The 15,482-nt window shown below is 33.7% G+C and overlaps 1 protein-coding gene and 1 pseudogene across 2 annotated transcripts in view; one reads left to right on the top strand and one right to left on the bottom strand.

Annotated features, from left to right (window-relative positions):
• Positions 1 to 15,482, top strand: part of BANK1 (B cell scaffold protein with ankyrin repeats 1) — a 299,134-nt gene that overhangs the window by 38,211 nt on the left and 245,441 nt on the right. The window contains exon 2 of the mRNA XM_081304567.1: positions 1,942 to 2,340. Within this exon, the coding sequence (XP_081160693.1) occupies positions 1,942 to 2,340 (399 nt within the window). The remainder of the gene's footprint in view (positions 1 to 1,941; positions 2,341 to 15,482) is intronic.
• Positions 768 to 1,538, bottom strand: LOC308654264 (large ribosomal subunit protein uL30-like; annotated as a pseudogene). Its single transcript has one exon. The product of its transcript is annotated as a large ribosomal subunit protein uL30-like (transcript).

Genomic DNA, 15,482 nt, shown 5'->3' with positions numbered 1-15,482 from the left:
TATACACAATGGAGTATTATGCAGCACTAAGAAATGACAAAATCATAGAATTTGCAGGGAAATGGATGGCATTAGAGCAGATTATGCTAAGCGAAGCTAGCCAAGCCCTAAAAAACAAATGCCAAATGTCTGCTTTGATATAAAGAGAGCAACTAAGAACAGAACAGGAAGGAAGAGCATGAGGAAAAGACTAACAGTAAACAAAGACAAATGGGGGGAGAGAAACGGAGAGAGAAGGGAAAGCATATGGAAATGGTAGGAGACCTTCAATGATACATAAAATTATAAGAGGTCATGAGGGGCAAGGGGGAGGGAAAAAAAAGGGAGAGAATTGAACAACAGCAGGGGAGGTAGAGAGGGAAGATGGGAAGGGAGGGGAGGGGGGATAGTAGGGGATAGGAAAGGTAGCAGAATACAACAGTCACTAATATGGCATTATGTAAAAATGTGAATATGTAACAGATGTGATTCTGCAATCTGTATTTGGGGTGAAAATGGGAGTTCAAAACACAATTTGAGTCAAATGTATGAAAGTTGATATATCATGAGCTATGTAATGCTTTAAATAATCAATAAAAAAAATCAGTGAAAAAAAAAAGAATCTATCTTAATCTTACATCACCCTCATAAACAACCATTGCTAACAACTAAGGAAATTAGAAATTACTTTGGGTAGATAGTCAGGTAATGCTTTTTTAAAATTTATTTATTTATTTATTTTTGAGAGCAGGTATTGTTTTATTAACTAACCAGATTACAAAAATACCTTAGGTCATCCTTCTAATAAGCCTGTGAATCTGATCTTCCCCTATGGCCAGCATTTCCACCTTCTACAAAATGTGTGGTCTTTTTCTTCATTCCATGTCCTAGCAAAGATAATTTGAAGGGGCACAGAAGTTATTTGCTTCTTTGAAGCATCTTCTAACAATGTAGATCTCATGAATCAAATCCTCCCTTCAGATGATGCTATATTTACCAAGAGATCAAGCAATCAAAGCATTCTCTGCCAAGGCAATTTGTTTTTTATTGATTTTGCCATATCCACGCTTATAGATCAGTGCAGTCACCAACTTCAGGTTTGGGTACCCCCATGCAGCATATGATTCCACAATCCTGAGCATGTTAATTGAAGTCTTGTTGAGCTTAACAAAGGTGCCATTGAAGATCTGTCGAAGGTAAAGAAGTTGTAACACCTAATGAACCTTTGGGCTCACACCATTGATATCGTTGATTCTGATGACCAATACCAATTTGGTTTCTGCGGGTACACAGAAGTTGCCATATGATCTTGTTACCCTAACCATTCAAATCTCCACTCTGTACATCTGCCTATGTTCCTTGGCTTTTTCATAGATAAGCTTAATAATAAGACTTTTGAATCAGATTTTGGGCAAACTTCTTTAATTCTTTCACTTTTTCCTAAGGGTTTCTGACACAGCATGAACCTCCTTTTCCTTCTCTTTGGCACCCTCCTTGGTTCCAGCTGGAAAAGAGAGAAGGGAATGATTTTTAATTAAAAATAAGATCATACTCTTCATGTTACTTGCAAATGAAAAATTATTGTTGAGTAAAATTGATGGAAATGTTACTTTTCTGATAAAAATGTCTTCATTCCAAGTATTTTTTAGCTTATTTATTATTGCTTAGGAAGAAATGATGACACAAGAAATATTGAGAGAATGAGGTCATTTTTTAAATTACATTTCAAATCTTGGCTCTATAAAAAGTCTAAATTCTATGAAGGGTGATATTGTTATTTTGTTTACCCAAAATCAGTTTCCACATTCTATATTTTTTTGGGGGGAGTACCAGGGATTAAACTCAGGGACAAGCACATTATCATATTGCCTAAAGAATATATTGGCAGATTATGAAAATAAATCAAATATAGACTGCTATTAGCATTTTTAAAAGATAATACGTTATTTTCTCTGTTTCTAGGAAATGCAAAAGACATCATGATAATATATGAAGAAGATGCTGAGGAATGGGCTGTGTACTTGAGAGAAGTGTTTTTCCATGTTGTGAAAAGAGAAGCAATCCTGTTATATTGCTTAGACAGTTTCTCTCTTCAGCATTTGGAATTGCTAAGCTTAAACTCTTACAAATGTAAACTTTTGATATTATCCAATGACCTGCTTAAAGACCTAACTTCAAAGAAGCGTCAGTTTCTGGAAGAAGTTCTTGACTCACCAGAAAGTGTTGTTACTCTGCTTTGTGGAATGAAGAGCTCAAGTCAGCTATATAAATTATTAAATATCTCTGAAATCCCATGGGAAATCTCAACAGAGCAGGAGCCTGAAGACTACATTTCTATCATCAAGCAAATCATATTCAGAGGTAGTGTTGCCAAATCCTCTCTATTTGTTGGTTTTGATTTTATTTTGTCTATTTTTTATACTTTATAAATTTAAAGTTTTATTTTTAAACCAATGAAAATCTGATGCTAGGATAAAAAGTAGAAAAACAGAAGCCAAATTTATTTAACAGTATGTTCATAGCAGTTTAATTCACAATAACCAAGCTAGAGAAATAGCTCAGGTGTCCTGCAAAAGATAAAAGGAGAAAGAAAATGTGGTACATACACATGATGGAATATTGTTCAGCCATAAAGAATAATGAAGTTATGGCATTCACCAGTAAATGGATAAAACTGGAGACTATCATGGTAAATGAAATAAGCCAACCCCCCCCCCCCCAAAAAAAAAAAAAACAAAGGCTAAATGTTCTCTCTGATATGCTGATGCTGACTCACAATAGGTGGAAGGGAGGGAAGAGAAGAAGCTCCCTGGATTGAACATAGGATAATGAGGGAAGAGGGAGATTGGAATGGGAAAGACAGTAGAATTAATTGGATATAACTTTTCTATGTTCATATATGAATATTCAGCCAGTGTAACTCCACATCATGTACAATCACAAGAATGGGAAGTTATACTCCATGTATGTATGTTATGTCAAAATACATCCCACTGTCATATATGATTTTTTAAAGAGAACAACAACAAGAAAGGACTGTGTTAGTTTTTCTTTAAGGTTTGGTAGAACTAAGCTGAGAATCCATCACATTTTAGGCTTTTCTTTCTTGAAAGGCGTTTAATTGCTGTTTTAATTTCATTACCTGAATACTTGTCTATTTAGATTTTGTACATCTTTTTTGCTTCAATTTGGAAAGATAATATGCGCCCCCAAATTTGTCAGTATCTTTTAGATTTTCCAATTTATTGGAGTACAAATTTTCAAAATCGTGACTATGATCCTCTGAATTTCAGAAGTGTCTGTGGTGATATCTCCTTTGTCATTTATAATTTTGTTGATTTGGGTTTTTTCTTTCTGTTGGTTAGTTGGGTAAAGGGTTTATCAATCTTATTTTTCTTCTCAAAGAACCAACTTTCTTTGTTTTTATGTACTTTTGTTATTCTCAACTTGATTCATTTTGGTTTCAATCTTAATTATTTTCTGTCCTATGCTGATTTTGGAATTAGTTTGTTCATATTTTTATGAGGTTTTCAAGTGGAGAAAGCGTATTTGAGATTTCTCTATTTATTTAATATAGGCACTCAGTGCTATATAGGCACTGCAAATGCCATGATTTTGTTCTCTTTTAATGCTGAGTAATGTTCCATTGTGTACATATACCAAAGTTTCCCTATCCATTCTTCTACTGAAGGGCATCAGGGATGGTTCTACAATTTAGCTATCATTCCTGTAGTATGCTGTTTTTAAGACCTTTAGGAATAAACCGAGGAGTGGAATAGCTGGGTCAAATGGTGGTTCCATTCCAAGTTTTCCAAGGAATCTCCATACTGCTTTCCAGATTGGCTGCACCAGTTTGCAGTCCCACCAGCAATGTATGAGTGTGCCTTTTCCCCCACATTCTCTCCAACACTTATTATTGTTTGTATTCTTGATAGCTGCAATTCTGACTGGAGTGAGATGAAATCTTAGAGTAGTTTTGGTTTGCATTTCTCTAGTTGCTAGAAATGTTGACCATTTTTTCATGTTTGTTGACTGATTGTATATCCTCTTCTGAGAAGTGTTGCTTCAGTTCCTTGGCCCTTTTACTGATTGGGTTCTTTGGGTTTTTGGTGTTAGGATTTTTGAGTGTTTTATATATCCTAGAGATTAGTACTCTGTCTGATGTGCTTGTGGTAAAGATCTGCTCCCATTCTGTAGGCTCTCTGATGGTTTCTTTTGATGAATTGGGCTTTTCTCTGGTTCTCCACGCTGCAATGTGGAGGGCAGGCTTTTCCCCAGATCTCCGATCTCCAGGATTGCAGTTTCTTAATGAAGAGAAGATAGGGTAGGAGCAAAATAAATTTTGAAATATTAAAAAATTTAACAAAGGAAAGGCAGGAGATAGATAGCAGATGATGGTTATAAAGTAGGAATAAAAATAACAAATTAATAAAGAAAAGAAGAGGGAACATAAAATTTGCTTATTATTTGGAGAAAGAGTGATGTATGGGCAATAAGAGAGACAAAACACAAGGTACAAACAAACAACCAAATGTAAGAACAAAACAGCTCAAATTAACTTATAATAATACCCCACCTAAGTCAAACCAAGTGAAGAATGAAACAATAATATATATGAATTTATGGGGTGATGGCCAGCATCTCATTAATGGGTTCTTCTTCCTGCCAAGGAGGGTGTAAACCACCCGAGAAATTAGAGTCTAGAGTAATTAGTGAAGAACAAAAAACAAAGAGTCAGAAATATATTTTCAAAAACTCAGCCCCTGATATATCCAGTCCACGCAAGAGCTGGAACTAGACAAAAGAAAATGGCTCCAGTGGTTTATTTAAGGGAGTACATCAAAGACAGGAAGGTTTCAAGGGTGGAGTTTTGCTTTGTGATGTACAATCAGCAGGTTGATTGGAATCTTGGCAGGTCACACCTATCCCAGGTGCTATGTGTGACATGGAAGAGCAAAATAGGAATTCACAATGTTTCTGGGCAGTCTCTTACATAGGAAATGTCCACTGGAAGTTCCCAGACATCAGATGTTCCTATTAACTAGGCTACAATACCAACAAAGTCCACACACAGCCCACAGACACTCGTGACATAAATTTATATATATATATATATATATATATATATATATATATATATATATATATACATATATATATATGTATATATATATATATATATATACATATACATATATATGTATATATATATATGTATATATATATATACATATATATGTATATGTATATATATATATATATATCCATATATATATTTCCTAACCTATTCCCATAATGAGAACACACACAAGAAAGTAAAACAGTTATAAAATATAATGAAATAATGTTTGAAAAAATTTATAAATTAAAAAAGGTAAAAATATGGGGTTGAGTATTGCGTGGGAGAAAGAAAGAAAGCTAAAAATTCTTAATGAGAAATAAAGGGCTTATCTTAGTGGAGGTAATGATCACAATTATAGAAAAAGTTGGATTTTCATTCTTCATATTTTTACTTTTTTACTCTGCAACCCTTGGGCAAAGATCTGGAGGCTATGACATCTGACATTTTTGTGTTCCTCAATTAGCTGTCAGTCATGGTGGTTAGGAGCCAAAGTTAGTTGTAGTAGCTCTCAGTATCCTATCTCTCAGTTTATGGTGGAATTGTTGGAGGAGTGCTAAAGAAATTTTTGTTCCTATAGCAGAGGTGGTGCAGAGTTTCAGTAGCTGGTGTTTGGTCTTGGGTGACTGTTGGAACTCTGTCAGTAGGTATTTGAGCCTTGATCCACATTCTTGGATTCTTGGGAGATACAAATCTATGATGGACATCTGGGTCTCAGTTACCTCTCATAAATTCCACCTTTAAGGTGCAGAGGTAAAAACTCCATAGGATTTACATTCACTGCTATGGATGAGAATTTCCCAGTATTAGTCTTGGAGTACAGATGCTCATATGTGGCCATTATTGGCATCTTTCCAATAGCTCTTATGAAATTCCAGCAATAAAGGAACTCTATCTCTATCCTTAGTATCCTTAGCCTGAATGTCCTGAGCACAATTTTCTTTGCATTTATTTTAATCACACTAGTCCAAGCACACCATACAGCCTATAATAGGCAACTGCTGGATACACTGGAAACCTCTTTTATGAGTTTGCTATCTCTGCCTCTGCTTGAGCTTTTAATGGACTCCTAGTGATCCTGGTTCCCACAAGACTGTCCACCTGTGGGACAAGTGATTTTGGTTGCCTTTTACTCAACAGCTTCCCATACTGACTCTAAGTACACTAAGATCTCTCTCTCTCTCTATTCTACAGGTTCCCAAAGCTATTCTCTCATTGCCTGCTCTTCAGCAGTTGTGACTGCCATACTGCTGCCAGCCAGCCTGCCATATCTCTAACATATTATTTCATCTATTATGTTCAAAGTTTCCAACTTTCTGTGTCTCTATGCTTTCTTTTGCTGTCCAGTATTGAATTTCTATGTATTCCTTTAGTTACTCACCTCACTGAGGATTAGTCATTCCACTTTTTACTTGTGGTACTGTAAAGGATTAGATGTGAGGTGTCCCCAAAAGCTCACATGTGAGACAATGCAAGAAGGTTCAAAGTAGAAATGATTGGGTTCTGAGTCTTAACCAATCAGCGAATTAATCCCCTCATAGGGATTAACTGAGTGATAACTGAAGTGGTAGGGTGTGGCTGGAGAGGAGGTGGGAATTGGGGTGCAGCTTGGGGTATATATTTGTATCTGGCAAGTGGGGAAATTTCTCTGCTTTCTGATCACCATGTGAGCTGGTTCCCTATTCCACACTCTTCCACCATGATGTCTTGCCTCATCTTCAACCCAAGGAATGGAGCCAGCTGTCCATGGAGTGAGACCTCTGAAATTGTGAGTCCACAAATAAACTTTTCCTCCCTATGCAATTGTGCTGATTGGGTCCTTTACTCACAGCAGTGAAATAGTTGACTAAAACAGGTGCTAAGAAACTGCTGGGAGTTTCATCTTTCCTCTCATCTGCCATCTTCTCTAATCCCCCAACGTGCTTTTAACTTGTGGTCTCATGTGCCATTGAGTTGTTTTATTTTGTTTTCTCTCCCTTCCTTCTCTGCTTCTGTTTATCTGTCTTTAGTATTCTTCAAATATATTAAGCTTTTTAATTTTGTTTGAAGAGAAAAATAGTTACAATTGAAAAATTATGGAAAAATTACAAAAATGTGCATGTAAAGTACAAATAATTGACTGCCACATATTTCTCAAAGAGCACGGAAGATTGATAGCCAAATTTTAAGTGATTGTTCACCCTCATAATTTCTGAGTTTTGAAGAATTCAGTTTGTTTTGGCCATTTAAATTATGATATCAGTATAATATTGAATATATTTTTGTTACTTTAGTTGTTTTGTGATGAATACCTTTGGGATCTATGTAAGTGGTGTTCTGCTATATCTTCAAATGATATTCTTTTTCATATTTGATGAGAGGAAAATTCACATTTTATAGACAACATAGTACTATTTTTGAAGATATTATTAACATTCAAGTTTAGGACTCTAATTTTTTTAGAGTAACAGATTAACCAAATGGAAAAATATGGCCATTTTGTGTGCAAAAATATGTTCAAATATGACATATTTGCCCGAGATACAAGAATGCAACCAGTATATAAGTCTATAAGCAATTTCTAAACCATAGATAATATAACTTTTACATGTGGATTGTGTTCCTGGACAAAATTCGTTCTAATTGCTGCTGTCTATGCAACAATAAATTTACTTTAATAAACTTGCCTAAGTTGTCTGCTACATTATTTTATGTTTCTTATTGTTATTCATGATGATTATATAGAGTCTGGTTTTCAAAATTGAGAAAAGTATAAAAGTGGATGAAATGGGACAAAAGATGTGGAATTCAATTTTTACTGTCCCTTTTCCACTTTTTTCCATCACATAGAGAAATTATACAATGAATAAAGGAAACCTTTTATGCAGGAACATGCTGTGATAAAGAGAATAATAAAAATTCCAGGAAAGTCATAAAAATAATTAACTGTTTAATATATTCACACAGACAAAGAAAAATCAGAGGAAATTTTATAAAACTTAATGAAGGAGAAAGATGTTTTATAATTAAGACTCCAGAGAAAATTTTTAATATTAAAAAAGTTAAAGAGAAATTCATGTTTCATCAGAGTATTTTATTTCCTTTTAAAGAATTAAGAACAGTTCATTTTCTGTTTATCTAATTCTCAAATTGACAGTAATAAACATCAAACATTTTCCACTTTTCTGCATATTTTACAACCTCTTTAACACTATTTCTTCTTTTTTTTGGGGGGGTCCTCTATTTTCTTATTTATTTTTGTTTTCTTATCTAATATTCTCCTTGTAGTCTTTCCACCTTGTGGGATTCACACAGCATTGTTTACATGTAATTTAAATATCTGACTTCAACATTATATAAAATCAACTAGCAGTTTTGATATCAGCATTGTGAACTTTCATCCTCTGTTTAATAGAAAAATGTTAACATCGTCTGTGATGTGGGCACATTCCTGGGCCTCTGAGCTCCCTTGATTTTGTTCTTCATCTATCACCTTTACTTCTGAATGACTCAGCTCCTTGCCTTGTTGTGCACACACCTTGATTACCTTTGCCAACAGCTCTGTGCAAGGCAGATTTTTCTCATATTTTCTTCAACATCAAATGAGAGGGGGGAAAAATAAGTACTAATGTTTTTCATGAAGAAGTTATTTTTATTTTGTTTTCATAGTACAGAACCAAGGAATTTAGTTTATTAGTTTTATTAAATCGCAAAGAAGAAGCCTAAAATGAAGAGTAGTTGTAGCAATGCAGAAGAGTTACTGGAGAGAAAAAACAAAAACCAGTCATGCACAATCAACACAACAAAACACACCATAGAAGCATTGTTTCCTTGCTCTCACTTGGGGCAGTGGTTGCTGGAAGAGCTCTGGTTGGCTGGGTCTGCTCAGAACTGGTGGGGAGCCCGCCAAGGCCTGTCAGATGACATCCATCTGCAATTTATTTTGTGAGTAATGTGAGGCTGGACTCCAGATTATTTTTAATATTGTGAATGAACTGTTTTGAATGTTTCAGTTGAATACATTTAAAGGTTTTGGAATCATTCACATTTTGTATTTGAGTTCATTTGTGTTACTTAGTTTCCTTGGAATTTGTTAATTTTCCTTGTCTTTAAATTTATTAGCATGAAATTGTTTATAATTCTCCTTTTTATTTCTGTGCTGCATGCAATTTTGTACCCCTTTTTATTTCTAAGGTCATTTATCAGTTTCCTTTTCAAATAATTAATCTCAAAAGTTTGTCAATTTTATTGGCTTCCCCTCTCCCCCCCACATACAGAGTACAACCTTATGAATTTTTGAAAGATATTTTCTATTATATACTTTTCTATTTTCCTAAATTTTTGATAATATAGTTAATATTTTTATTTATATTTCCTTTGGATTTTTAAAATGCTTACCTCTTAGACATGTAGGCTTTTAAGTTTTCCTTTTACAATAGACATTTATGACTATAATTTCTTTAAAGTACTTCTTCATCAACACCCCCTAAATTTATTCCAATTCTTTAATTTCAATTCTACATATATTCTAAACTTTTTGTGATTTCTTCTGTAGAAATTTTCAATAAAGAGAGCATGAGGTTTTATTTATTTTTTGTCATTGACTTCTAAATTTAATTTTATGATCACAGAATATGGTCTTTGTTATTCAGGTATTTTGAATTTATGAAATTGCTCTTGTGGCCTGATTTTTGTGGGTTTTTTAACACCACATTTAAAATGTTCAATACATTTTTGAAAGAAATATTTAGTCTTCACATTTATTGTGTATGGTTTTTTATGGCCATTAGATTAAACTTGTTATTCATAATGTAAATTTTTTACCTTCTTTTATATTGAACTACCTTTATACATGTGCTCTATCTTCAAATATTAGGTGTATCTTACAAATGACACATATCCTAGTTTTAAAAATTCAGTCTCACAATGGTAGTCTTTTAGATATGTAATCAGATATATAATTTAACCAAGTTGTATTGTCTGAGATACCTGATAGATATGTATTTCATTATACAATCTTACATAGTGCTTTCCATACATTCCATATTTTTCCTTAATTTTATTTTTTTGCCTCTCTGGGTTGATCCTCCTATTTATTCTATTTAAATTCTATTTCATTCTTTCAGGAGCCTGGAAATTTTAAGAAGAATATCTAATTTCACAGTTAAATTATCAATATTACCATGTATGAAAACATGAAAAAAATGATCAATATTACATCTACTGTTTTTCTTTTCTTCTGAAAAGTTGAAAGGCTTTATAATGCTATAACTTATTATTTCTTTTGTGATTTTATAGGATAATTATTCCATCTTTTATCATGTTTTTGATTTTTATAGAATCAATATTTGTTTACCTTAAATAACATTATTTACAATTTTTCTGTGTACTATTCTCTCTTGAATCTCAAACACTCCTTTTAGAATGTGTTTTTCTCCAGGAAGTTTATCATTAGTAATTCTCTTTTGTGAACTCTGTTAAATTCAGTTTTGACTTAGGCAAAAATGTCATAATTTGCATCTTTATTGAAAAGTAGCTTCTCTGATAAGGGAAGTCTGGGTATTTTTTCTGAGTCCTTGAAAATATTTTTCTATTTTCTCACTTTTGTTGTTACCATTGAAAAGCCTGTTGACAACTGTTTCTCTGTACGCAATCTGTTTTCTCATTCACTGCTATTAAGATGTCCATGTTGTCTTTGGGTGTCTAGCTACTTAATTTTTAAATTTATCTGATGTGTAACTGCTCATGTTTCTTACTACTACAATTCCATGTATTTTGATAATCTGAAAAATGCTGAGCCATTACACTTTCCATAGTTTTTCTCTCCTTCCATTTAGTCATGTCCATGTACAACCTTTCTCCCCGTCCCTCTCTTTTCTGTACCCCTTGCCCATCCCTTCATACCTGCTATCCCTCAATCCCTGTTGCTTCATTGTATTTAATTTCTTCATATCTATATTTCAGATAACAGATTTTTCTGCTATTTCTCATTCTGCTGTTGAAAATGATTGAGTTTCTTATTCTGGTTATTACATGCTGTAACATTTTTCATTTCCAATAGTTCCATTTAGAGGTCTATCAAAGCCTGACCCATTTCATATTCTGATTTCTTCACAATCTTGTTTTCCTGTTTTATTTTTTATTAGCTTAATCTTTTATCCCCCTGAAAATAGTAATTTGTTTATTGCTGGCCTGATTCTCTGAGGGATATAACATGCACAATTATCTATGGGAATACTTTAAGGCCTGATTTCAATACATTTGCTAAAGAGAAGATTTGGATTTGATTTTTTTTTTTTTTTTGGCTGAGAAGTTGAAAATTTCCATCTGGGATCACTTTAAGCTAAATTTTTGACTTGGAGTTTTGGAGGTCCCCCCCCCCCCCAAGTAAATCTTCAGGTCCTAAACCCTCATTAATACTCTTAGTTTGGAAACCTTAAGAGATGATTGTTCTACTTTTCTTTTCTGCTGAGAACCAAGAGAAAAACATTCTCTTTGCAGGTTTGGGTGTCCTTGATTTATAGGAGGGCCTCTAGTCCAACCTTTACCTTTGTTCAGGCTCTGACTCTCCTGTCCAATGATTATGGAGCTCTTCACAACCCAGTACCACCTAGCACCAGCTAATACGATGGGGATCATCATAATAGTTCAGAGCAGATGTGGGCCCCATTGCAATCCCTGAACAATATGAATTTGTGCTTATTTGTTGTTTTGGCCTCTGAGAAGTTCGCTTTCTTTACATTCAGATCATTGATGAATGAATGATTATTATTATTATTAATGTGATTATCTGTAGTGTTTTAAGTTTGATATAAAAGGAATGATAATTCTGAATTTCTGCTCTGTTATGTTAGAAACATTTTATGTTTACATTGTTATGTAGAACAAAGAGATTAGTAGAAACACTTTTTAAAACTGAGAATCAAATTGTTGTCAGGAGTACAACATGGACTTGAAGCCATTAGAAATTTCAACTAATTGAAAGTTTCGGCATACATTATTGGGCAAGGCTTTCAAGATTCTTTGGGTAAAATAACAAAAAACTGTCTATTTGCTGTGTTTCATATTCATATGCTTCAGTTTTATTGTCATAATCCACTTCTGAACTTCAACATCCTACAATACTTAGTGGATTAACAGTGTGAAATTTGTATATTCCATTGTCTTAACAAGATTTTTAAGTGATTTTGTGTGTGTGTGTGTGGTGCTGGGAATTGAACCCAGGGCCTTGTCCATGCGAGGCAAGCACTCTACCACTGAGCTATATACCCAGACCTTTAAGTGATTCTTAAATGCTGCAAAAAAAAATGTATCTTTTTAAAATTTTTAATCAAATAAGAAGTCATACTTCAATTTCTGTAAGAAAGAAATTTCTTAGGAGAAGTGAGGCTTAATCACTTTTTCAAAATAAACCCTCTATGGATATTTAAAGATTTTTCAGATATATTATGACCATGCTTGACTTTTCCCATTATCTGTGAGTTATCAAAGATAATATGTAATCTCATTTCATGGCAAGAAAGACATGATTTAATTAGTTTTAATATTTTGTTGACACTCATGTTCTCTGCTTTAGGTAGTTGTGTTCAAAGTCATGTCAAAGAAAGACTAATTTTTCAGCAGTGAAACTTGTATAACAAAACATGCTGATTTATGTGTGCAATAAGAGCAAATTAGAAATACGTGGAGTATGGTGTATTAATTAAATTGCAACATTAGTATTCTGGTTCTCCTGCAGATTACCACCTTAGGGTTACCTTTATGGAGAAGTTATTATAACTAAAACTGTAGTGTTCCATATTCCCAGTAATAAACGCCCTTTGGTGGGATGTCTAACTGCCCTTGCTCTGTGCACTGGCCTTTGATCAGATGCTTCAGCAACTAAGATATCCAGAATGCAAGAAAGTACATGAGAACATTCTCAATGACATTAGTCATTAGGAAATACAAATTTAAACTACTATGAAATTTAAGTTACTATATAAATTAACATGCTATACAAATTTAAACTACTACATGATATACAACCACTAGAATGGCAGAGGTGTTGAATAACTGGATCAGACAACACTCTTGATAGGAATGTAAATGGTACAAGCATTTTAGAAAAAGTTTTATAGTTTCTTAAAAAGCTAAACAAACACAAATCATTGTGATCCAGTTATTTCATTACTGTATACCCAAGAGAAATGAACACATATGGCTATACTCATAGAAGCTTTTCTTGTAATAGGCAAAAACTGGGAACAACCCAAATATTCAGATAAATGTATAAACAATTTGTAAAATGTCTGTTAAGTGAAATATTACTCAGCAATATCAAAGAATGTCTATCTGAATACCAATATGGATGGACCTCCCCCCCCAAAAAATGAGCTGAGTATAAGAGAGAGAACATGTTGTATGATGCCAGAAAATACAGAGATATATAGTAACAGAAAACACATTAGTGTTTGCTGGGGTGTTCAGTATATGGTGCAAAGGGGAAGGAGCAAGCTAGACCCAAGCTTGAGGAAATTTGGGGGCGTGATGGATATTTTCATTATTTTAATTATGGTGATGGATATTGTTTTAGTCCGCTGTGACCAGAAGACCTGATGAGAACATAAAAGAGGAAACATTTATTTTAGCTTACTGCTTCAGAGGTCTCAGTCCATAGACAACTGACTACAAGGTCTGGGTCCAAGGTGAGGCAGAAAGTCATGGTGGAAGAGCATGGTCAAAGAAAGCAGCTCAGGGCATGGCCACCAAGATGCAGACAGAGAGCTCTGTTTACCAGGACAAAATATAAATCCCAAAGGCACAACCCCAGTGAACCACCTCCTCTAGTTACTCCCCAACTGCCTACAGTTACCACCTAGTTAATCCATATCAATGGCTGATCCACTGATTAGGTTACAACTCTTACAATAAAATCATTTCACTGCTGGAAGTTTTGGCATTCTCTCTAGTCATCAAATTATACATGTAAACATATGCAGTTTAAACGTGTATGTGTCAATTAAACATACCTGAACTTGTAAAAATTTCAGGCTAGAAATTTAATAAAATTATTTTTAGTGCTTCATCAGGGAAAATCTTTTATGAACTTTACATCTACTTTAACCATATTTGCATGATGGTTAATAGCACAGTTTGGTGCCACTGCCTTTATTCATACTGAGGTGACAACTGTTTTACTCTTCATTACTTTTGCACCATAATACACAAATTATATCTTCGTATAGTGTGAAAATTGTTTCAACCTCATGGACCCCATCAAACACTGTTCTAGTCTGCAGTTTTTCCTCTTGACTTCACATTGTTTATTTCCCACCTTCAGATTTGCTAAATCAGTTTTCTTCTTGGCCTCCATAGAAAAATGCAGCCCTAGTCATACGTTCCTCCATATTTTAGTTAAAGGCATCACTACCACCCCCACCTCTGCAGAACTACCACAGAACTCTTCCCTTCTCCCGATGCAATTAATTTCTCTGCCTTAGAAATGTTTCTACTTTCTCCACCCATTACTGGGGTCTTCATCTGTTCTTTCATAGGTTACTGCCAGACGATTCCAACTGGCAACTTGCTTCTTTCTTCTCTACTCTTCTAAAACATACTAGCTTAGAGAGTTCTACATTTCCCAGAGAATAAAATCAGAACACCATAGAGCAGCAGAAAAGTCTTCTCATAATCAAATATCATGTGAAGGATTTTTAAAATTTGCAGAAGGATTAAAGACCCTCCATTGATTGTTCACTAATAAAGATAATAATGAATTAATTCTAACAAAGAAGGGTAATGATAACTTAGTGTATTTAGGACAAAGACCAGTAGAATTGTTTTTGTACTTTGAGAATTTATTAAAGTTTAAAAATTATTAGCTGCCAACTTTAACATCAGGGATTGAATATCTGCTTTTTAAACTTTCTCTAAGAAACTATTAGTTCATTATAACTTCAGAATTCCAATTAAAATGATGGATTGTGTGAAAAGTACATTACTCAAAAAGTCTGAATTATGAATGTGAGTTCAGGTATTTAATACTTTACACAAGGGTTCTATTTTGCCCCAAAGAACTTCTGTGGTTTGTATAATTTAATAAAGCAGCTCAAATTATTTCTGAGGCTATAAAGACTAAAGTTTCAAGCTCTTGCCCTCAAGTTATGATACATATTTAACTTTTTTGAAGAATATATTTTAATAAATTTGTCTTTTTAAATTCTATTTTTCCTTATTTGTATTTTGATTTTTTCTACATTTTTTTGTTATTATATATCAAGAATGAAACTTAAACTCCAAAATTGTTAATAGTAGTCCATCAGTCCTAGACACTAGAATAAAACTGTGATTTATTTCTTCCTAATAAAATACAAGTGTGGCAGTTGTTCAGGATATTTTTAGTTGTATTGGCAACAGCATTCTT

This window comes from Spermophilus citellus (assembly GCF_964194105.1).
Source record: "Spermophilus citellus genome assembly, chromosome: 8".
Lineage (NCBI taxonomy): Eukaryota > Metazoa > Chordata > Mammalia > Rodentia > Sciuridae > Spermophilus > Spermophilus citellus.
Note: the sequence above shows the minus strand (reverse complement) of the source record. Positions and strands in the feature narration are given on the sequence as shown.